The 26,086-nt window shown below is 39.4% G+C and overlaps 1 protein-coding gene across 3 annotated transcripts in view; it reads right to left on the bottom strand.

Annotated features, from left to right (window-relative positions):
* The window catches only part of Poc1b (POC1 centriolar protein B), a 134,181-nt gene that overhangs the window by 4,963 nt on the left and 103,132 nt on the right, over positions 1–26,086 (bottom strand). For all 3 annotated transcript variants that reach the window (XM_055627775.1, XM_055627773.1, XM_055627774.1), the window contains one exon: positions 774–989. In XM_055627775.1, the coding sequence (XP_055483750.1) occupies positions 774–989 (216 nt within the window). The remainder of the gene's footprint in view (positions 1–773; positions 990–26,086) is intronic.

Raw genomic sequence — 26,086 nt, 5'->3', positions numbered from 1 at the left:
CTGGCTAAGATTTTAAAATAGGAAGACAAGTCATCTACCCAGGAAGAAACTCTGGAGAGAAACATTACATACTGGACAGTCAGATAATTTTCAGTGAAAACTATAACCTTTGGTAAAATTTTGTACTACAGAAGAGTTTTTATGTACAATAAATTTTTCTTATGTTATTAAATATTTCTTTTTTCTACATATTTTTTTAAAGATTTGTTTATTACATGTACAGTGTTTTGCCTACACATACACCTGCACACCAGAAGAGGGCGCCAGGTCTCAGTATAGATAGTTGTGAGCCACCATGTGGGTGCTGGGACTTGAACTCAGGACCTCTGGAAGAGCAGCTGGTGCTCTTCACCTCTAAGCCATCTCTCCAGCCCCCTAAATATTTCTTTATAAGTGACCTAACATAATATATTTATATTACATCACAAATTTGAAGGATAAAACATTACTGCTTAGGAGCAAATGGCATTTATAGCATTGAGTACCTCTGCTGTTTGCACAGACGACACAGAATGCCAAGAGAGCAGAGTGCATGTGTACATATGAACACACACACACACACACACACACACACACACACACACACACACGAGAGAAAGAGCACTCCTGAGATACTCAACAAATTTGTTCAGAATAGCTTAGCTGTAAGAATCTCGCTAATGACTATTTGAATTTGCCTTGCCAGTAAAATTCCCCTGCTCCATTAGTTTCATACCCTGCTGCACCCAGGACGGCTCTGTCTCTCTTAGCCCTGAGGCAGAAGTTCCACCCACCTGTGTTAAAACGTTGAGCTGTTCCATAATGTGCTCCAGAGCATCAGTCACGGCAAGAGGTACACTTTTCTGGCTTTCAGAGGGCGGGTCACTTAAGTCTTCCACTTTCTTTTTCACGGTTGAGGATGAACATTCTGGCAATAAGGAAGGGTTCAGGAAATACGAACAGATGTCTTCACCCTTGTCTGGCACAGCTTGATGGGAGGAATCTGTTGTCTTTAATGTCATGGAAAAGATAGGAACAGAATTTCAAAACTCAAATATATATATGTACACACGCATGCATGCATAAATATACATCTAATAGTTCCAGATTTAACTGAATCATTTATCTTCTTTATATGACAAAATACATAAATTACAATAAAGAAACAAGACTAACAGTAAGTAAAGAAAATTTACAAAGTTTCTTCATTTTCTGCGAAATACTTCCTAAATGTCTGTCTGATCAAAAGTTCTAACATTTAAAAAGATTGCTGAACAGAGTTTATTTTTCAATTTAAAATAAATATCTGCATCCATTAAGATGACTCTTAGTCCCCCAAAAAGAACACATGCTGGAGAAGATGCAGAAAGTTTAAATTATCACGCTTTGGTGGTTAAAGTGTGAAATGCTGAAGCCCTTATGAGAAGAGTTTGTGGATTCCTCCAAAAATTAATCACAGAATTACCATAGAATCTAGCAATCCCACCCCAAAGTACATATCCAAAGGAACTGAGAACAGATGCAGAAGCGTACAGAGCACCAGTATCCCCGGCAGGTTCTCACAGTGACTTAAAAAGAAACAATAACCATCAGCAGGTAAGTGTGCAAACAAAATGTACTTTAAACCTATAATGAAATTTCATTACAAAATGAAATTCTGATACCATAATGTGAAAAACCTTGAAAATATTATGTTAAACGAAGTAATTAGATATGTAACAATTCTGCTTACACATAGTATTTCAAATAGGTAGATTGAGGGATAAAAGGGGGGCTACTCGTGTCTAGGAGGAAGTGTAATAAAAATTTATTGCTTAAAGGGTAAAGGAGTCTACTGATAGGAGAATAAGGGAGGGTGGGTGGGAGTAGGAGGAGATGAGGGAGGGGGCTTATAGACGGGATACAAAGTGAATAAACTGAAACAAACAAACAAATAATTTAAGAGTTTCTCTTCGGAATGCTAAAAACCTGTAGAAATAAACAGTGGCTACAGAATATTGTGAATTGTGTGAATAAATCTCCTGCTAATAAATTGTATACTTAAAAGTGATTTAAAAAAGGTAACTTCTTTTTTTTTCAGATTATGCAAATTTTAATTTTTTTATATTAATTGCAGTTTATTCACTTCGTATTCTCTCCCAATCCCACCCTCTGTCCCTCATCTCCTCCCATGCCCCTCTCCAAGTCCACTGATAGGGGAGGTCCTCCTCCCCTTCCATCTGACCCTAGCTTATTAGGTCTCATCAGGACTGGGTGCATTGTCTTCCTCTATGACCTAGTAAGGCTGCTCCCCCATCAGGGAGAGGTGATCGAAGAGCCAGCCACTGAGTTCATGTCAGAGACAGTCCCTGTTCCCCTTACTAGGGAAACCCACTTGGATGAATGATACTGAGCTGCCATGCGCTACATCTGTGCAGTGTTCTAGGTTATCTCTATGCATTATCCTTGGTTGGAGTATCAGTCTCAAAAAAGACCCCTGAGCCCAGATTTCTTGGTTCTGTTGCTCTCCTTGTGGAGATCCTGTTCCCTCCAGGTCTTCCTAGCTCCCCTTCTTTCATTCTGCCCAAAGTTTGGCTATGAGCCTCAGCATCTGCTTTGATACCCTTCTGGGTGGTGTCTTTCAGAGGCCCAAAAGGTAACTTCTTTATTACATGTTTTACAATAAAAATTCTCCAATTAAGTAAGAGCAAACCACTAGCATATAAACTTGAGAAAATAATTCCATTTACAATAGCATCAAAATTTAAAATATTTAGGAATAAATTTAACAAAGTAAGCATCAGACTTGTACACTAGGAACTATAAGTCACCACTAAATATAATTAAAACTTCAACCAAATAGAAGGCACCTTATATTCTATGCTCACTGATCAGAAATTCAACACTGTTAAGATGGTATTACTTTTTAGGTGTTGTGGCAAATGCCTGTAATTTCAGCACTTGGAAGGCTGAGGTTGGAGGATCATGAGTTCCCATGACAGCCTGGACTATCTATATATTGAGACTCTGTAGTAAAAAAGATGGCAGTACCCCCAACACTGATGCATGTACTCAGAGCAGTCCTTATGAAACTTCTAGCTGTTGCCTTTTACAGAAAGTTTAAGGTGACCTTAAAATTCACACAGTACAAAGAACCCAGACAGCTACAATAACATGAGAAAAAACATACATAGAAAAAACAAAACAAAACAAAACAAAACAGACAACATACTCCATACTGCAAAACTTACCAGCAACTTACAGTAACCAACAAATATGGAACTGAGGATGCAGCCCAGTGGTAAGGCCTAGCATGTGACTGTCTTCCATGTATTTGATCCCCTCCACCTTCATCAGGCTTATATTATAGAAGATCAATGCAACAGATTTGGCAGGTCAGAAAGAAACCCATATATGAACACATATGCAACTGATTTCAGACAAGACTCAAGAAAATTTAGTTTGGAAAACATAGTATTTCTAACAAAAGATGCAGGGGAAACTAGATATACTTAAAATAATAAATTTGTGCTTTATACACTAATATATAATATATTGGATATTAATGCAACCAAGATCAGATTTAAAGAGAAGAGTTAAGACTATAAAACTTTTAGAAGGAAACAGGATTAAGGTTTCCTGACCCGGACCTGGGAACGTCTAACCTGTGGACGCTACAACATGACAAGTGTATTTGGCAACATTCATAGCTATCCTGGAATGCATGTGGGCCTAGGTTAGGTATTCTCAAACTAAACAAAATTTCCTTATATATAACACCAAAAGCAAGATGACAAAGTAGCAAATAAATTGTACTTTATCATTTGTATTAAAAAGATACCATCAAGATAGTAAAAACAAATGGAAGAAAATACCTTTGAATCAAATACATGATAAGGGACTTGTACAAATACACAAGGACTTGCAATTCAAGGATGAAAGATACATAACCTAAGGTTTGAACAGACATTTATCTAATGATACACAAATAGCCAGTAAGCTCACAAGCAAATGTTGAACATCATCAGCAATAGCAAATCAAAACTACAAGGACATTTACTTCATATGCGCTAAGAGGGCTGAAAGAAACGGCACTTGATAACAAATGTCAGTGGGGATGCAGAGAACCTGGAACCAAAGACATGCTGGTGGGGCTGTGAAATGAAGGGCATTGACACACAGAATTACCACATGACTGAGCAATCCCACTCTTAGATAGAAACTCAAGAGAGCAAAAACCTATCCAAACAAGCTTGTGTGAAAATGTTCATGGCATCATTCGCCATAATGTCCAAGACGCTAGGAACAATCCAAATGTCCAATGCTATGACAATGAAGAAACAAAATATAGCATATTTCCATTACAATTATTTGCTCATCAAAATGGGTTACTGACTAATTCCATAACTCAGTTGAACTTCCTTAGCACTAAGCTACATTTAAGAAGCTAGACATTAAAGGCTTCCATCAAAATGGAAAAATATGATAAAATACTAAAATCAGTAGTTGCCAGGGGCTACTGCAAAGGAGAATAAGGGGACATTGATAATGCCCATGGGGATGATGGAATGTTCTAAAAGTCTCTCAGAAATGACAGAAGAGTCTAAAATTTGTCACAGGAGGGGCTCAAGAGATGGCTCAGCTGTTAAGAGGGCTGCTGCTTGAAGACTCAGAGCTCATTTCTAACACTCACATGTTAGCTCACAACCATCTGAAACTCCTGTACAGGGGACCCAGGGCACATGCTTACAAAATTCCCGTATATATATAAAAATAAAGGATTTTGGGCTGGAGAGATGGCTTAGAGGTTAAGAGCACTGGCTGTTCTTCCAAAGATCCTGAGTTCAATTCCCAGCAACCACATGGTGGCTCATAACCATCTATAGTGAGATCTGGTACCCTCTTCTGTCCTGCTGGTTCACATGCAGGCAGAATACTGTAAAAATAATAAATGAGTCTTAAAAAAATAAATGAGAAAATAATTAAAAATTTGTCATAGTAGCATAACTTTGTGAATTTATTAAATACTAGTGAAGTGCACATGTCAAAAAGTCAATTTTATAGTATACAAATTTCCTCATTAAAGTTATTATAAAAATAAAACCCATATAAAACATAGGCCTCAGATATTTTTTGTTTTGTTTTCCAGTCTTAGGTTGCTGATTACTGCTGGAGGTCTTGGCAGAGGTTTGTTTCCAGGTGTTTCTACTGACCGAGTGACATGTGCAACTTGCCGTGAGCTTTCTATACAGTCACTGACGCCATCCTCTCAGTGATCGTACAGGAAGACTGCTGGTTTCCTCTCGTGTCCCTGCAAGGCTGAGTCGCTTTTGACCTCCAAAGTACACTCTTGGCTTTCAAGCAAGGAAGTAGACACTGAGCGGAAAACAGCCTGTCCAGGGATACAGGTGATGTGTGTAAGAAAGACTCAATCTTCAGCCTAAAAGCTGCTGACGCCCTCCACAGGCAGAACCATGGGACAAGGCCACTGCCTTTCCATGATACTCTCTATCATAGTTTAGAAGTGAAACCTTCAAATTTCTCTCATATAAAGATGCAACAATTCACCATTTGTCAAAACTAATGAAAACGAACTGAAAATCCACTATTATTATCAGCTAGGGTGAGGTCAAGGGCCTTGTGTACACCAAGCAAGCTTCGCCCTCAGCTCCGGGTCACTACTCTTACTTTAAAAAACAAAACAAAAGAAAAAAAGGGGTCATAACACATTTTGAAATGTTTACACAGTCACAAATAATCATGACAATAACAAGTTCAGCCCGTCATGGCAAAATGTCCAACTTAGGGTTCAATCAATGAACTTGGGCTAAACCATCACACCAGTAAGAGGAAAAGAGAGGTAAAAGACTTAATCCTAGGGAGTCAAAGCAAGAAAGGAACTTCAAGAGAGTCTTAATAGCAGCTTTCTTGTTCAGGGACAAAAACCAAACAGATTACCAGCACAGAACTTATGGGCATTATAGGAAAAGAAAGCATGCAGGCAAAAAGGAAAAACAACCAATCCCTACCTCAAACATCAGGCAACTGATGTCTATCTTTCTGTCAGAGGGACTAGAACCTACATATGGGCTGATTTGTCTCTCACAACCAATCCTACCTTTGCTTTCTGTCTGTAGAGAAGAAAAATGAGATATGCACATTAGAAGATTACCCATGTTTAAGATTCTGTGCTGGCAAAGTTCACCGAATGAGTCTATAGCACCACCTCTTCTCAAGTGTTGGTGCTAATGTTTGTAGTGAATGCTTACAGGGCTCTGTATCATATCAAGCTCCTGCACTGACAAACACGCACATGATATGATGCTTGCTCTCAAGGATTCTCTGTTGTGCTGGGAAAACTACAGACATGGCTAGTACTAAGTCAGCAGAAAACACTGGAGACAGAGGCCTCTAGAACTAAACAAAACAAACAAACAACCCAGCTGTGGTTGGTTTAAAAAGGAAGATGTTATACTGCATCCCTTGTACTGCTGTCACTCGAACAGCAGGTAACAGTGATGAATGCCTTGATTCTGCAAACAAGATCCTCCTATGGCGGGCATCATCAGTGCTACAGCGAGGACCAGGTCATACATGGTACTTGCTTGGTGATGTCTGCAGTTCTCCTGGAAACTACTTTACCTATGAGGAACATAAGGGCAATTTCCATCTAACTTCTCCTTTGCTGTCAAATAATAAATCTACCACTGCTGTCAAAAACAACTGGAAAAACAATGCATCCCAGACAAGGCCCAGAATGAACTGGAGTAGCTTGAAAGATCCTTTTCTGTAGGTCTCATTTTTCACTTAAAAAAAATATAGTAAAAGAACAAAGCTGCTTGACATTAACAACACTGAAAGTCATGTTCTGCATACAAGTGATCCGACCAATTCTTTAAAATGTCATGTTAATTTTTATGTACAGGGAATTATCATTTACATAATTTAACTGTTGAGCCGTCTCTCCAGCCCCAAAGTATATTTTAATTTTAGTTGACCTGAAGTTGGCATCAGGAATGCTATCACTTTTTACCTTACACATTAGGTGGGAACTCCCATTTGAAGCCAGAGTTTGCTGGAACAGCAATTCTGCCTGGCCAGCTTGTTCTGGAGTCATCTGTCTCTGTGTTCCAAGTACTGGAGAATTATATAGATGGGCTCTTACACCCACCTGATACTTATGTGGGTTCTGGGGGATCCAACCTCTGGTCTTCATGTTCACACAGCAAGCGCTTTAACCCTGAAGTCATGTCCCCTGCCTTGATGGGAACTATTAAGCAGGAGGAAAGAAAGCAAAGGAATCACAGGCTGCTAAGAGTATACAGATTAAATAGGCAAGCAGTAGCAGACCTTCCCTGGGGCTTTGAAGAAGTAACTGTTAAGTGAGACCAGCCAACCAGTTATCTAGTCAAACAAATTTAGACACTTATGTGTTGGAAGGGTAGCTGACAGTAAACCCAACTGGAGTTTCTGTACACACAAAAGAGGGACAAAGGGTAAAAAGCATGGAGGCAAAGGGACCAAGGAATCTAAGCTGCTCAAAGACAGAGACAGACATAGGGAACCAGCAATGAAAAGGCAGGAAGCATGGGACTAGAGTCTCTTCCGGGGTTCATGAATCATCAAATGGGAGGAACGGAAATTGTGGCCAGAAAGGGAGGCACTATGCATTTTACCATCAGCACAAAGGGTTTGGCCTGTCACTGAGTTCCTCTGAAAATCCTGACAAAGGCAGGATGACTATCCTTCAAAGGTGAATAAGAATTGCTCTATATTTGTTTTTTTTTTTTCCTAAGATCAAAGCCATGTTGACAGGAGTGAATGGCAAACAAGAAAAAGAGCAAAAGCCTCCCCTGAAGAATCTGTCGCAGGTCTACCTACCACAAAGAATTCAAACTCAATTTCTAAAATTCTTAGAACTCTTGACTGTTCACTTTGAATGAAAAACCACATGATTTGTATGCTTTATATCTATATCGTGTACTATATAATCTTGTAAAAACTATGCAGTTATCAAGTCTGATCGACTTCAATACATTTCTAGGATAAAAATTAGAATGTTATGTGGTTTTTTTAAAAAAGATTTATTTATTATTTATACAACATTCTGCCTGCTCACCAGTTCTTACTATAGGTGGTTATGAGCCACCATGTGGTTGCTGGGAATTGAACTCAGGACCCTTGAAAGAACAACAAGTGTTCTTAACCTCTGAGCCAGCTCTCCAGCCCTGTTACATAGGTTTTTTTCCTCTCCAAAAGAATAAGTTTACTAGGTTCAGAAAGTATTTCTTTCTCTTTCCTCCCTTCCTCCCTTGATCCCTCCTGCCACCCAGGCTCTCTCTGTCTTTAGAGTTTGTATAGCCCTTGTAGACCTGGAAATAGCTCTGTGGACCAGGCTGGCCTTGAACTCAGAGATCTGCCTGCCTCTACCTCCTGAGTGCTGGAATTAAAGGCATGCATGATCATGCTCTGCCTCCCCCTCCCCTCAAGTAAATAAATCATCTAATGAAAAACCAAATCAACCATACCAAAGTATGATGATTAAGTCTGAATGTTGACTTCGTCAGGTCTGGCATCACCTGGAGATGGGCTCTGGGCAATACTGTGAGGGATTCGCTACATGAGGTGAGCTGAGGTGAGAAAATCTCACCACTGTGGGGCAGCATTTGATGGCTGGAGTCCCAGATGGAATAAAAAGGAGAAAGTGAGCTGACCGTAAGTACTCAAGTGTTTCCTACTTTAGTGCTCTACCTCCTGAATCAATACTGAACTGGACGGGCCACAAGATGTATGGTTTCTCAATATCCTACACAATGTAAGCGGGCCTCTCACACTCCTTCCATCACCTTATCATGATAGACTGTATTCTCAAACTCAAAGCCAAAATAAACTTTTTCCCTAAGCTGCTTTGTCAGGTATTTTGTTGCAAGAACAAAACAAGTTAAAAATTAAGAAAATATCCCAACAAAACCAATCAATCAACCAACCAACCAACCAACAAAACCAACCCAACCCAACCCAGTACACAAAAGCAGAAAAAGACAGAAACTTTGGGCATAAAGTTTTATAGAGGTTTGTAAAACACATCTTCTATGGAGTTGTCTACTGGGATCTCTGAATGATTTTGTTCCCTTGAAAATAACAGCTGAGGACACAAATCCAGCATTACCATTGCTTTTAATTGTTATTTTTGTTTCTATAGAAACTGATCTGTTTTGAAGGCATGAATGGGTGGAATACTAGGACAAATGAGATTTACATAAAAATGTCTTTGTACTTTCACTTATCACCATATGATTAAGAAAACACAGACTCTACTACCAGTTCCTCACTGGACAATCCTAATGCCCCATCTGATCTGGAAAGCTGTGCTATAGTAGACATATCTTAGTTAATGACTTAAGCACTGACTGCAACCATCTGTGGACTGTGAAAGAGGCAGCAAGTGAAATGGAATCAGTGCTCTCTCTTCTGAACTGACACTGAATTCAAAGGGCTGCAGATGTATTCTTTCTCAACATTTTGTGCAAATATGATACCAAGAAAGCTTCCTGCCAATTCAACAGGAAAAACAGATGACCATTACTTTTTGTACATCCTATTGTTAAACTTCAAAGGGTATCCAAAGTAAGAAAGCCATACTTAATCTCCTCTTTACATGGAATTTCACAATATGTCAATGCATAGGGCAAAAAATCTATAACTGTTTTATAAAAACTGTTTTATAAAAACAGTTAAAAATCTTTAACTGTTTTTAAAAGCTAATAAAAGCTAATATATATATATATATACATATATGCGCACAGTCGTGGAGTGCTTGCTTAGAACTACTAAAGCTCTACATTTGGTCCCTACCACTGCAAGAAATCAGATAAAAAAGGGGTGTTTGCTGTTCTTCCAGAAGATCTGAGGTTAGGTCCCACCACTTACATCAAGGCAAAACCACCTGTAACCCCACCTCCAGTGGATTTTATGCTCTCTTCTGTCTTTTGCTAGCATATGTGCACACATATGCATAATTAAATATATAATTTAAAATGATGTATTTTTACAGATATTTTACATTCAAGTAGTTATATGCTAGAAAGAATGGTAGCAGTGGGGCAGGGATGGGATGGGGGTGTGGTGGGGGTTGGAAAGCTACAGCTGATTTAGTTTCATCCTATCACACCTCAGAGAACCAATCTGTTCTTCTTTGAGAATTCATGCAAATAGCAATCAAGCAAAATTAATTCAAGAGATTGAGCTGGAGAGTGTCCCCATTATAGCACCCACATGCCCAAAGGCAACACAGATCCTTGCTGCTTTCCAGCAGGTAACAGTTGATTTCTTTTCCAAGTTCCAATTATGCTTTTAAAAACCCAATGACATCAGGCATGGTGATCCACACCTGTAATCTCAGTACTTGGGAAGCAGAGGCAGAAGGATCTCTGTGAGTTTGAGGCCAGCCTGGTCTCCAAAGGTGTCCAGGACAACCAACCAGGGCCATACAGAGAAACCGTATCTAGAAAAACAACAACAAAACAAACCCAAACAAACAAACAAACAAACAAAAAACAGCCCAGTGAAAATCATATGGAATAACAAAGTAACACTCTCCTCTAGTACAGCAAACGATGTGCACCCTTCTATGCTCTTTCCCCCTTAAATTACTACATCATCCTGTGGATCATTCTAACTCAGTCCCTTTGCTTTTGTCACCATGAAGACATTCCTATTAGACCTTCACATAGTCTCCTGTGATGCAGGGATTTCTATTAGTTTTGGTGCTTTCTTTTAGTTACCATTGTTAGACTGTCCACAGCAATGAACACAATTCTATCTGTCACTGCCTGTCTTACTTTTTTATTGCTGTGACAAAATGACCAAGGCACCTTACAGAAGCAAGGGTTTTCATCACTCTCACAGCAGGAAGCATAACAGCAGGCAGGCAGGCAGGCATGGTGTTGGAGTAGCAGCTGAGAGCTCACATCTCGATCCACAAATGGGATCCACAAGCAGAGACAGGGCGCACAATGGAAATGGGGTGAATCTTTTGAAATCTCAAAGCGTGCCCCCACTGACACATCTCCTCCAACAAAGGCACAGCTCCTGATTCTTCCCAAACAGCTCTACCAATTGGGGACCAAGTTTTCAAACATATGAGCCTAGGGGGAAATATTCTCATCCCTACCTATATGCCAACAGTATAGGGACAGCCAATTGGAGGGCTCTCCCCAGAGTAGACCATTTCTTTAGTTACCTGTAATTCTTTGTCTAGCGTTGAGGTCCTGTGAGATTTCCCCTTCCATGTTAACATGTCTACTGGTGTCATTCTTGTGTAGGTCATGTTTAGGCAGCCATGTTGGTGAGACTTTGAGTGTAGCTTCTCTCACGTTTTTTTAGAAGGGGAAATCTCACAGCCAATTTCCTGTTCCTTTGGCTCTTATGGTTCTTCTGCCCCTTCTTCTGCTATGATCCCTAGCCTTAAGGCAGAAGCTATGTTGAAGAAGTGTCAGAACTTGATGGGTCACTCATTCTCTGCATTGTGATCAGTTATAGTTTTCTATAAGGGTCTCAGGCTGTTGCAGTTCATGCTGAGGGGATTTGCCAAGTCTTTAATTGCTTGATTCCTATTTTTCCCAATGCAGGTTGAAGAGCTTTCTATAGTTTGGACACTGGTCCTCTATTCTTCATATGTATGGGGCACTTCCTACTCTGGTTGTTTTCATTTTGATTTTATGAGTGTTTATTTTGGGGGGGAAATGTGTGTTTTTGTTCGTTTGTTTGTTGAGTTAATTTTTTTCCTGCAGAATACACTTGCCTCAAGCTCATGATCCTCCTACTTGAGCCTGTGTATGATCCCAGGCACAAGCATCATGCCTGGTGCCAAGTTTCTGACTTTAATGTGACCCAATTCATTGAATGCTTCTATTATTATTTGTCTATTTATATTTTTCCTTTAAAGAAACCCTTGCTACCCAGAATGTATTAACTTTTTTTTTAGAGCTTTTACATTAGTATTGCTTTTCATATTAAAGTCTTTAACCTCTCTAGTGTTGGTATTGTTTGTGGTTAAAAGCCAGGACATATCTTTATTTTTACAATGACATTCATTCATTCGTTCATTGTATTAATGAGTTGCTCTATTTGCATGTATGCTTGCACGCCAGAAGAGGGCATCAGATTCCATAGATGGTTGTAAGCCACCATGTGGTTGCTGGGAATTGAATCAGGACCTCTGGGAGAACAGAGTGCTCTTAACTTCTGAGCCACCTCTCCAGCCCTATTTTTACTTTTCATATTGCCAACTGTCCCTACAATGTTTATAAACTGACTGTCCAGGAACAGCCCATGTTCATAGAAGTGAGAAGTCCAGGCTTTCAGGTGGTAACTGTTCACTCTTGTATGGGTGTGCTTCAGTTCTTACATTATGGAAGAACTTTTTTTTTGCAATATCACCACATGTACAGCTTAACAAGACTTTCAAATTTCGTCAACATTCTGGCTGTTTTCAGTTCTTTTGCACATCCACATTAACATTCACTTTTGAGGATTCTTCAAAAAAAAACTTACTGGTCTGCTTATGAGAATTGCTTGAAATTTTTAGATTAATTTGGAGAGAACTGATAGTTACATTCCATAGAATCTGCCCATTTATAATCACAATTACTCCTCAAAACATTAATTAATGTAGAATTTCATGTTATTCTGACATGACAGTCATCCTATGGTCATTTCAATGAGGTCTTCAGAAGTGAGCATGCCACCATTAATTTTATATTCCACAGTGTATAACAGAAGGCCAGCCAAACAACAGGTTAAAGACTGTCTTAGAGAGAGAGAGAGAGAGAGAGAGGCCTTACAAATTGTAAAGTTTATTTAAAATATATTTGTGAACAATTATTTTCTAGGCTTGATTATTCTCTGAGAAAAGTTATAGTCCTTGGTTACTCTTACAAGGCACTATTTGCTATTTCTGAAAACTTCCCATGCTAAAATTAGCAGAAATGAGTTTTGTGTTAAAAGTAGTTCTTACAAGCCCCATAGAGCAACTAAAGCCAGCCCTGTGCACGTGAATAGACTTCATCTTCTGTACTGTATCTGTGTCAATGCTGCAAGAGGTGATTTCAAGGCAGGAACTCATCCAGCCACTTAACAAACCACATTCAAACACGTCAAGCCGTGTGGCTCATCACTTATAGGACAAACGTTTCATGTATTGTTCTATTCACCATTAGGCACAATGTGAGCATTCTAGCAGGATTAACAACTCTGTGCTGACTGGTAACAGTAACAAGTATTTAGAGTAGAGTACTGAGATTCATCCTTCAGTCTTTTTATTGTCATTAGGTCACCCAGAGAGTGAAAGCATTATAATTTGCATTTATAAAACAATGAAGTCTTTATCCATTTTCCAAAACAGATACACTCTGCCTTTATTCCATCACTAGAGTAATTCCATTTTCTTAAAAAGAAAAAAAATTATATATATATATATATATATATATATATATATATATATATATGGAACATCAAGCCACAGACCTGATTTTAATCTTTTAATTTATGTGTATCAACTGAATGACCTCTTAAGTCTCTATGTCCTCATAACTGAAATGGAAATGATAATATTGGGATACAATCTATGGCTGTTGTGAGAATTTAGGTTTATTCTGCAGTTTATATTAAACTATAGAGCCACCAATATCATCATGTGTACCCCCATTCTAAACTGCATCTTTATAGAAAGTGGATGCTGTAATCTTATCTCTTTCAGACAGTTGACAACATGGTAAACACTACTGTAGGAGGCATACAAAGTAATTGATAAAAGTTCTTCAATTAAATAAGCACCTGATTGATGAATTAAATATTTCTTTAGTCATTATGATCTATTTCCCCTTCCTTCCACCTGTTATGCCCAGCTTCTCAAATCATAAGCAATTAAAGGGCATGTGGGAGTTCAATAATTAAAACTACTGGACCAAATTAAATAAGCATTATCTGAATCATAAATGAAGTACATGCTAAATATATATATTTCAGATGAAAGTCCTCCACACAAAAATGAAGACATTTTAACTATCAGTTTGTCAGTCAGAAATACTTGCATGTTCTCTCTCACGTGCGGTACTTAAATCAAATTCACTAATTTTAGATGTTCAGCTCAGAGTTTCTGTTGAGACCACCCATCTCAAAAAAGGCCATTGGGAGAGAGAGGTCTTAAGGGAGGATGAATAATAACTTAAAGGTAGTAGGAGAGAAGAATGCAAAAACTAGGAGTGAAATAGTTTGAGTGGGGGTTTCGGTGGGAAGATAGGAGTAATGAGTGAAAAGGGGAGAGCCAACTAAAATGAAAGGAGTATGAAAAAGCCATATGGAAACCTACCATCTTTCAACTAAACTAAGAAAAAATAATATTAGAAGGGAGATACCTGCATGGCTAGCAAAAATTCCTCCCTTGGAGCTATTAGTTATTAAACAAAACCTTAATGCTAGGAATGGGATAATTCTTCATGAGGTGCTGGTCAAGGGAGTCCTAGAATACAGGCTTTTGGCATAGTACATGGTGCCCAGCAATGATTCTATGACTGAATACATCACGCACCTTGGTCACATGATATAGAAAAATCAAGCTGGAACAGAGCCAGAAACCTCCTCCCTGATGACCCGTTTTCAGGGTGCTAGAAGGTGCTGTACAGGCTGTCAGGGAGAAACGTCTACAAGCATCAACCTTCCTGGTAAGATGTGCCCATTTGTGCAATAGTGACATGGTTGGCACAGGGATAACCAACTGTTGTCTGACTAGAATTGAAGCCCACTTTACAAGAAATAATCCTTGTCTGGTTTTCAAAGTGGAAAGATACAGGACCTAGGGGATGGACACTGAATACTGTTGTTTAGCTAAATTGACATAAATTCAAATCAGCATATATATATATATTAATATCCATAGACAGTTACCACTCTTAGCTTTAATCAAAGAAGCCTCTATTTCTAGTCAATTAAGATCAAATCAGAGTCTTATGGCTATACAAGGTTCTGAGAATTAAGTGACAGATGAGTGCTCACCCCCTAAACAAGACATTTTATAGAAGTCTCTCCAAGAATTAAGGAATTTTGTAGAAGATAGGGCAGAAAGTGTGTAAGTATTGGAAGACAGGGAGAAAGACTGAACAACACACAGCCACTGTAACCAACACTCAACAACTACAGATGTGTGCACTGGGCTGCTCAAGACTGAGCTCACCAACGGACAGACAAGGATGGAAGAGGGACCCAGGGAGCCCTACCCTTCATGGATGTGCTATTTCCTGTGGATAGATTTAGGGAACCTTAAGAGTCATTAGCTTTGACTGTGCACACAGGATGATCACACAAAGCTCCAATGGATATCAATCCACACAGATGGCCCGGATGAAATCAAATGGTTCACACAACAAAACCAAAAGCCATGAATCTGGGAAATAGGTTAGTTGAGGAACAGCATGGGGTTGATAACAAGGGAAGAAAAAGAGGGAATGTGGGAGAGTGGCTATAATGTGCTATGTGTATGTATAGAACTGTCAAAGAAAAAAGAAAAAATTAAGAGATTGTCAGAGGTTGTAATAACAAAAGCTTCCAATTTTACTCAGATGATGAAACTGTATATAAAGAACAAGATCCTTATAAGGTGTAAGGTAGTATATATCGCAACACGTTTTTGACTGTAAAAGGTAGATGCTTTCTCCCTTTCTTATTTTGCTGATAGAAGAAACTCAGAAACCCTGGGCAAATTTTAAAAATAATGGCTTTGATAAAATTTTTCTTCATAATAACTACAAGGAAAAATAGCCTGGGAACATAAAACCTTTGAATAAACCACAGAACTCAGGTATTTTCACAGATGCCATGTGTTAAGGAGAATGACTTAGAGGACTGGAGGGATGGCTCAGAGGTTAAGAGCACTGATTGTTTGTCTAAAGGTCATGAGTTCAATTCCCAGCAACCATATGGTGGCTTATAATCATCTATAGTGAGATATGGTCCCTTCTTCTGATGTGCAGGCAGAACACTGTATAAATAAATAAATCTTAAAAAAAAAAGAGAGAGAATGACTTAGGAAGCTCTATGAAGAATCATGACAAGACACCTTCCCTCTTGCAGTCGTGCACACAGGAACACACATACATGGCTGAACAGTAAGTTCTAGGGAGGAAGTCAGGACCCAAAGCAGGTTCTTTATGTCCAATGGTCAAACACTTACCTTTTATTTCACATTTTAGCTCTAGAATTTATTAAATAACAGTATTATTCAAAGAAGCTGTCTTCTGATGATTCCCTCTGGTGAATGAGGTATGGCTGAGAAAATGATCTGTCTCTCATGATCACAAAATGTTTAGTATGAAGCCGGAGGGTAGGGGTCTCCCTTTGGGGCTTTATCACTTGACTGACCAACCAGACTCTCATAGAGTCTAGAGATTTCTCCTCTTGCCTTAGTGCACAGTGCCATTAAGAACTAGCAGACCCAATTTCAGAGACCTTTCCTCCCATGACCCATCACTTCCTCTTCATCATGTCATGATTCAATGTCCCAGAGGTCAGGCCCTTGCCACTGTGTGTTGGGATTGCTCCTGCAATCTCCTCCTAGTTCTCCATGTCTACAGTCTCTCTTCTGTCAGCCTTCCTTTCTTCTAGAGGGATTATTCTAAAATTCAAATCCTGCTGTCCTGGCTAAGAGCCTTCCGTGGCTTCCCCAAAATCCTTAGGGTGAATATTAACACCTGAGAAGGACCCACTAGGCACTCAGAATTTATCCTCTTCTCTTTCTGGCCTCACATATGGTTGATTCTGCAGCTTGATCCAACATTGTGGTCAGCCTGTGCTGGGTTCTCTCAATCCACTCCCTTCTCAAGCCTTCTTGCCTTTGCAGTTGCTGACTATGCACACACTCTGTTCTTCTTCTTCTTCCTGTACAATTTCGTATAGCTTCCACTTGAGTACTAGGGACTTCAGAGACACCATCTCTGATTAACGTTGCGTGAGCACCATCGTTTTTCCGGGCTAAAGCACACGCACACTTGCCCGCTCACCTCACCTCGCACTCCCACAGCCCTGCAGCATTCTCCACCAGCACTAGCCTCCCTCTGCACCTCTCTACCGCTCGGCGTATAACAGGCACTCAGCAACTGAGCTGAGTCTTCTGCTCACACCTCCCTCTATGCACTTTTCAGCTCCCTTCATTCATCCTGCTTTCTCTCTGTACGAACTCATCAAAACAACACTTCAAAAGGTTACCAGTATTCTCTCCTGAATTTGTCAGAAACTCCTTTCTGGGGTTTTCAGATGTGTTGACTGACAACATTCTTTTGGAATATTCTTACCTGCTAGGCTGTCTCTGGTTTCAATGCTTCCCTCTGGTCTTTTCCTGTCTCCTTGGCAAGTTTACTGATTTTCATCAAGTTATTTTATTAAAACATCCCAAGGCCTAGCTCTAAACCTAAAGTATTAAACTACCGTACATATTTTGGTTAACAAAGTACTTGCACATAATTTGAGGGCACACTTGTATACAACAAATACATTGATACTTGTATATAATCAGATCTGGGTAGCTATACGTGTCACCTTGGGGCATATGTCCTTTGTGTAACTAACCCCTCTTTCTACTCTAGAAACCTTCTCTAAGCTTGTTGCTCATTACTACACATATGCAGATTATTTGCACAATCTTACTTCTATACTACCCTTTCCTTTAAGCTGCATGTATGTGTATAATCTTGTACACTTGCCATGTGTTACTATTACTGAATGACTCAGACATATCAAACTCAAGGTGTCCAAATTAAAACTTGGAAAATCCCTTGCCTCCATGAACCATTTTATCACTTTATAAGCTAGAAATCCAGAAGTGATACCTGACACATTCCAAACCTTATCAATTGTACCATGTACCTCTCAAATGAATCCCATCCTCTTGGGCTACACTAGATGAGTCATTCCAGTTATCTTCCATTTCTGTCTGGATTACTGAGTTATGCTCCTATCTTCCATTTCTGTCTGGATTACTGAGTTATGCTCCTAACTGGCTTTAATTCATCTGTTCATCCACTAGGAAGATTATTTTCCTGTTGCAAAAGACAAAATGCATGTTTGGTCCCTATGATCTTCTCCAGACTGGGTTCATGATAACGCCTTAAGCTGCCCAATCTCTGGGCTCCCGTCCTTTTTTTGTTCTTAGACCAGACCAAGCAGGGCAGTCTTTATATTAGCTTCTGGATCCCAACTCTCTCACTCCAATTCCCACTGAAGTTTAGGCCAGCACTTCTTAAACTCTAATACACACAAATCTTGGGAAGCTTATTACTGATATGGTTAAATCTGGGTGAGACCGGAGACTACCTCTTAGTTAATACCCCATACATCGGTCAGGAAAACTATTCCGGGAACAAGGCTGTAGGTTTCAGCTCCCGTGACTCTCAGAAGTCGTCTCTGATCTCAGCTCACAGACACTAGTGCTTTGGCTGATACTTCAGGTTCGTCTTCCTGTTGGCTCATGAAACATTCCATGGTTCTTTGCTCACCGCTGTAGCCCACACAGTCTCTCGACCTGCAGTGGCCCAGTGTCTGGCACATTTGTTTCTTGTGAGAGGAATGCCACCCACTGAGTCAGTGCCTGACTTAGGCTGAGTCACCTTCCTTCATGATGTTGGTGGAGACCACAGCATTTATCACCCTAAACTCTACAACCACAGAAATCCAGCTCATCTTTGGCTAACACTAAGGTATTTCTAATTCGGCTGCATTTGGGGTTTGCAGAGCAATGGCCAGAGGACCATTTGATTTGCTATGTATTGACATTTGATTTGGTATATGCTGACTTTTTTATTCTCATAGTTCAGCTGGCACTAGTACAGTCTACCAATACTCCAGATTCTCCAGTATCAGGCATTGGAGAAGAAAAACAAAACAAAACAAACCCCCAAAACAAACAAACAACAACAACAACACAAAACCAAGAAAATAACAACAACAAAACAAAAAAACCAAAGCAAAAAAAATTAAGCAAATAAACTGAAGCAAATGCCAGTCACTACTGTCATAACCGAATCTTCACCTTAGTGGGAAGAATGGCTCAGAGGAGGGCAGAGGCAGGACATAGGCATCCTTACTTTTTGTCATTAAAAAACTATTGCATAAACCAGGTGTAGTGGTGCAAGAATTTAATCCTAGAATTTAAAGGCAGAAGAAGAGGTGAATCTCTGTGAGCTCAAGGCCAGCATGCTCCAGGCAGCCAAATCTACACAATGAGGCTCTGCCTCCGGTAGCAACAGCAGCAAATGTTAAAAAACAAACAACAACAAAAACCCTTGATTTAAATAAAAATCATTTCTTAAATAATTTCAATTTTTTTTTCCTGTAGGAAAAAGGTATAGAAAAAATTATATGTTAATAGCTGAATAGAAATACTAGTGCTTTTGCATAAAATAAGTTGCAATAGGGGGCTATAATACAAGAATTTAAGTGTACAAAACACAGGACAGGAAGAAGCAACATGACTATTGCCAAGAAAACTGCCTGCACAGTGCTAAAGCAAAAGCTAAAAGTAAGAAGCATATTCACAAACAAGTTCATAGTTTGGATGCAAAGCCTAGAACTGTCACTTCCTTTGACTAATAAATGAGTAAAAATAGTTGTCACACTTAGTATAAGAAACACTTAATTAACTGCACCATTGCATTTTCTGGAAAAAAAAATACTATGGGTCTCTAAATCAGAATTTTTAAATAAATGTAGTAGGTTTTAGTTTACTTTGAAATTAAAACTAAAACAGCCTCTTATAATGTAATGATTTGGTAAATTTGTTGACATGTTCAATTAAAAACACATCTGGACTGGGGCTGAAGAGATGGCTCAGTGGTTAAGAACACTACTGGCTACTCTTCCAGAAGACCCAGGCTGAGTTGATAGTGCTCATGGTGGCTCATAACCAGCCACAACTCTAGCTGCAGAGGATCTGATACCCTCTTCTGGCCACCACAGGTACCAGCACAAACATACATACAGATAAAACACCCATACACATTAAAAAAAAAAAAAATCTTTAAAAAATATCTTGTATGTTTGACTTTTGTAATTTAATTGTCTACCAGTGAGACTGTTTTTCTGTGGATGGGAATGGGGGAATGCTCATGACACATTAGTGCCCACAGTGTAAGAAAACATCAGATGTAAATGGTTACCAGAAAAGTAAAAGCAAAACGACATTTAAAATACTGTTAATAGGAACCAGCAAGATGGTTCAGTAAAGGCATTTGCTGTCAAGCCTACAAACTCCTGCAAGCTGTCCTTTGGCCTCTATGAATGGGCACTGTAGGCTGTGCCCTCTAAAGCACCCTCCCACATGCACACATAAAAAATTAACACAGTGTTAATATCAGTAGGTACTGAAATGTACAAACATTCATAGATTTTTCTGAAAGTACAAATCTGGAAGACTATATCTTTTTAGACAAATTCTTCAGCTTATGAACTTGCAGATCCGCTAAAAATAAGGAGTTATATTAATTATGTATGGCCTCAACATTTTATAGATTATTATCCCCGATGCATATTTCCAAATTTAGAGTATGATTTAGTGGACGTTAGCAAATGCCTGATGCTGGATGACACTTGGGGGTGAATGCATTTGACACAGTCGATCTGGGGAATGTGAATGAAGAAGGGCGTATTGTACTGAACCAGAAACCTCACAAGACACCTAGTTAACAAGAGAATGGGACTGGTCCACCACAGGGATGAAGAAAGGACACTGCAACACACACATCACATCTGCAGTCAGTGCAGGAGAGAAACTGAGTCTGAGTCCCTAGGAATTGTGGCTCCGCATGATCTGAGGAACAACGACAGGAGAGATGGCCAGCACTCCACAAATTGCGCCATCTTTGTAAAAAGTGCCTCCGGTTAGCAGGATGATAACTACCACGTGGGTCTGCATGTTACATGATTTTCCTCCCAACAAGCTCAAGGTATTTACCAAGAGACGGAGCTCTGCTTAAAAATAAATCAACAGAAAACAGAATTTACTTTATGTAAAGAAACCACTCTAAAATAATAAATATCATATACACATCTACTCAACAAAGGAAATAACATCTGCACCCACAGGACAGTAATGACACTAAAACAACAAGAAAAACAACGCCCCAAAGATCTTTGTCCACGCACGGTTTTGACCACAAACAGTACTCTCCCTCAGCAGACGAAAATAAAAATAGGTGCTAGGCAAAAGTAGGGACAGGGATGGAGAATGGTGACAATAATGCTAGGGAGGGAGGTGCAATCTTGTCATTAGGAAATAGATACACACTATGTCAGCTCAGGAAGCCACAGCCACACAAACAGGTCTAAACAACTTCAGAAAAAGATGCATGCATCCTATGCACAGTCCTTTACGATGAGGATCCAGTATTAAGTTAAAGATCGGTGTCACCTAAGTACAGCACAGGTCAGGGATTTACATCCTCTGCAAGTGGGTACAGACAACAGATAAAATATGAGGTGGCCTCCATGACCAGTGACCAAATTTGAGCATCAACCCCAGGATCTACTTCCTCAGCAGAGACTACACCAGAAATCCTTAATACTTTTTTCCCTCCCTTTCTTTCTTCCTTTCCTTCCCCAGCCAGAGTTACTACAAAGCTTGGACTTGGTTTAAACAATGTAGGGAAGGAAACTAAAATTGAGACTCCAAGTGACAAGGTAGGTGGGCAGGGTCTTAACCATTTGGGGAGTGAGGGACTCAGGCAGGACTTAGTCCAGTCTGAGCCTTGCTTGCCTTCCACCCTCCTAGCTGTGCAACTCTGGGCACACTGCCTAGCCTCTTTAAGACCGACTTGGGTAATGAGAGAATCTACGTAAATGCTAAAGCAGGTAAAATGCGAAGCAGGACATTTTTATAGGGACCACAGGAATGAGCTGAGAATACTTCCAAATCTGATTCAGTGAAGCTATTAAACACTCACCTGTAACACTTCATTCCTAGATGAGTGACACAAGCTATTAAAGTTAGCAATTATTTTCAAATTATTTTATAAGCGAAATGCTAAGCCAAGTGGGGTATTTTCTTGGAACTGTCAGAATAATCTTAAAGTTTATATAGATATAGAGAAGGAAAGGCCATTTTAAAACTGCAACAATTAACAAGGTATTGAAGAAGAGTAAACAGGAAAACAAGAACAGCAGGCTATCAAAGAGAAAGTATTTTTAATGAATGTAATTCAAATAAGCAAAGAATTAATGTAAACTGAGGACATATGTTAAATTATAACTGCATCTGATAATTAAATTAATATATTTAAAAATAAAACATATTGTTAAAAATAAAACTTTAAAAAGAATACCTAGAGATATATTTTGGAGTTTCAGAGGGATTTTTTTTTCAGACAATTGAAACAAATGACAGAGATAAAAGACTCTTTTCTCAAATGTCAACACAGCTATCAAGAATCAAGACAAAAATGATAAATGAGGAAAACATTTGCAGCTTCCAGCAAAAGGTCAATCTTTTGAATTGAAATGACTTAAAAGACAAGTTTTTAAATGAACAAAGTAGGAAAATGAGACTGTACATAAAAGAAGGGCTGAAAGCACAGATGAACAGAAAATCAATATTATATGAATCTCTAAAAACAAAATTAACTTGGTAATACTTCCTGTTTATCAAACTTGTTATTGTTAATGCTTTGAAACTATCTAATAACAGAAATAAAGTAAGGCCAGGAAGATGGCTTATTAGGCAAATGTACTTGGCACCAAGCCTGACGACTGAATTTATCCAACCCGAGCAGGCACAGGGTAGGAAAGAGAACTGTCTCCCGCTCATCATCCTGACCTCCATATGCACACGTGTACGTTCCGCCCTCCAATAAGCTTATGGGAGTTTGTTGTGAGATTGTGTCTCCTCATGATGTCAGGAGCTTGACCTGAAAAGTCACACCAAATGACTGCCAAAAAAAGTGAGCTGAACAAGGATGACACCAAAGTCCATGTCAACAGGGACAGGAAAAGTCCACAAGGCCTCAACCCTGCACAAAGAATTTTTGCAACTGAGGAGTGCTGAGAGTAGGAGAGGTGGTCTGCTGCAGGGAAGGGCACATCAGCGAGGTGTCCAGTGCCAAAGGTCAGCCCTGAGAACACACATACAAGGAACACGGTATGGACTGAGTAGGTAATATGTAGGAATATATATGTACAGACATAGATGCACATGATGACAATCAGTAGAAGAGGACATGAATTTGAAACAGAGTGGGGAGGGATATATGAGAAGATGTAGGTGCTGGGAAGCGAATGCTGATTTTTCCCTAACTGCTAAGCCATCTCTCTAGCCTCCAGGAAATCCTATAAATTACTACTGAGAGTAAATATTTGTAGACATATTTTAGAGTGAAAGTAATGCTCTGAATCTCTTTTTAAAAGTTCCTACCCTCTGGTCCAACAGTTCCTCAATAGTACAGAGTATATTTCTTGCTACCATATCCATCTTTAGAACTGTGCTGTGAAGCAGACAGGCACTTCTGCAAATCTCAGTATCTCGTGACAGCAGATTACCCTTAGGCTTTGCAAACGGAGACCATGAGATGGAGACTTAAGGTCAGGGGAGTGGAGACTTGTTCTTCTTTGCCTGCCTGCTGTTCCTGTCAACCTCACCCTGGCACCAACTCTTAATGATCCTGATTATTTCAGTGTCAGCTGGCCAGCATTACTGGAGGTCTGAGTATCTCCATGGTGTCTGTCCCCCAGCTCCTGGGCCTGGAGGACCAGGCCTCTTCTCCAAGCTTCTGGATTCTAATAACCCCAGTCTACTTCAATGGGTGAACAATGTCTGCTTCTGGCAAGACATAGCATCTGTTTGTTGTATGAGGGTACACATGTGTCTTCTAATTTTTTCAAGTATCATTTATTCCTTATAGAATACAAAACTTGCTGCCATCGAAGCATATGCTATACAGTGATTAAAAGCACATATTCTAAGGGCAAGTAGAGGTCAAAATCCAGCTTCATTATTTGTTGACCAGATGGACTTGGGAAAATGTAATAATGAGGCTAGATTATGCTGTACAGAAGGAATGGAGACAGAATTTTGTTGAATGGATAAATACACCTTTCCTTGTTACAAAATTAAATCATATTGGTTTTGTTGTTGTTTTACAAACTCTTATGTGATGCCTAGAGGATTTTTTCTGTGACAAAGAAAAATATTCATTTTTATTCCTTAAACTTTTTTTGAAACAGTTTCGAATTAGAGAAACATTGCTATAAAAACAAGAACAGAACAACAATGAGAATGTAACAATGTAGATTCTCTAATTTTGTTACAAATGGCATCTAGCTATATATCTACACTTCTATTACCCCTAAATCTTCTGATAACTTGCTAGCATTGTGCTCTTTTACCTGGATTATGTCAATGCTGACTAACCATTCCCTGATATAACCATGGCACTATTATGAGAATCAGTAAACTTAGCATTGGCATTCTCATTTAAAATTCAGTCTACACTGAATTTTTGTCATTTTTCACCCCTTGATGGTGAGGTTGAACCCAGTCCTCAAGTAGGACAGGCCGTTGTCAATCAGATGCTGTAGTAATGTTCCTGAGATAGAGTTTTCTACCTGACCAGGATCAAATAGAAAAACACACCACATTACATTGCATTTAATTGTGATTAAACACAGAATTGCCACGTAATATTCCATCTATTGACATACTACCCTTCTATCTAACAAATGCCTTTTAAAGGACACTTGTCTTATGCTCTTTTCTTGTGGCTGTTGTTACAATAATGCTGGGATAAACATTCCTTCATAGAGCTCTTTGTATCTTATTCATTCGTTTGGGTGACTTACTATGTATCATTCAGGATGGAGCTGAACAGTGTTAGCTGTAACACTTACTTTAACAGCAAAAATTTAACTTAAGAAAATCCCTACAGTGGTCTGGAGGTTTTGTAAAGACTGGAGAGAGCCTAGCAATAAGATGCACTAGTAAACACACTGATCAATGACCCTTTTAAGGCTGCGGAACAAAGAAACTGGATTATGAGATATAGACATTCAGAGAGCCTCTGTGAACCAAAACACTTTGTTTCTAAGGAGGGAAGAGGAATGTTTATTAAAAAGACATTTTGGAGAGGAAGAGGAAATGCCTGGCATTTCTTCTCCATCTCCTCTTCAAGTTAAAACAAACAAGTAAAGAATTTTGCCACCATAAACACAGAAACCTACCAAAAATTGTAGTGATTTGGAAAAGAAAAGTTTAACAGTGCACATAGAACCTGAGTCTTATTATTATCTCAAGGGAGGAAAAACAAAATGCAGCAGGAATTGGAAACAGTGAAATCAAATTAGTCTGAAATATTCGTTAAATGTAAATGTCAAATCAAATCAGTCTGAAGTTTAAGTACTGAAACTGGCTGGTTGATTTAGAAATTCTTTATCTGTGCTTGAGAATGTATGATTGTGTACTAGATATGATATCTTCTATGATGTCTGACTGTCCCAAAAGTAAAAGAAGGGATTGGCAAGACTATTGCTGGCCTTAATAGCCAAGATTATAAGGTTGTAAATCTCCTGGAAGCACTAGATTTCATAGACTGTGACTTGACAGAGCACTAAGGTTGGATGGAAGTGTACTTTATCAGACTCACTCTTTTCACCATATACTCAGTGTCAAGGAAGGCTTAGGGCCAACTCACTCACTTCTCTATCTAAGCAGCACCCAATAACTCAACCCTCACGGTATAATGCACAGGAGTGCAAAAAAATAAGGTCACTTTACTCCACAGCCCTACAGATGGCCCTGCATTCCTTGGAGAGGGCAGGAAGCTCTTCACACTGCCATCCATTCAGGAGACAAGCAACAAATTTCCTGTGTGAAAGCTCACTGCTGCTCTTGCATTCCTCAGGGTGCACATCCTCTCAGCTCAGAGGATGTTGCTCTTCCACAGGAAGAGGAAGGAACCAGTTGTCAGTAGATGTGTGGGCTGAGGGCTTCGGGCATTTTCCGCATGCCTTCGCCTCAGCTGTGGGAACTAGGGACACAGCTTGGATTCCCAGCCAGAGAGGAGATGGAGGTGTCACTGGGGCAGTCATAGTTTAGAAA

This window comes from Psammomys obesus, unplaced genomic scaffold (genome assembly GCF_907164565.1).
Source record: "Psammomys obesus unplaced genomic scaffold, mPsaObe1.curated_primary_1811, whole genome shotgun sequence".
In the NCBI taxonomy this organism is placed as follows: Eukaryota; Metazoa; Chordata; class Mammalia; order Rodentia; family Muridae; genus Psammomys; species Psammomys obesus.
This window is presented reverse-complemented; position numbering and strand designations above follow the sequence as displayed.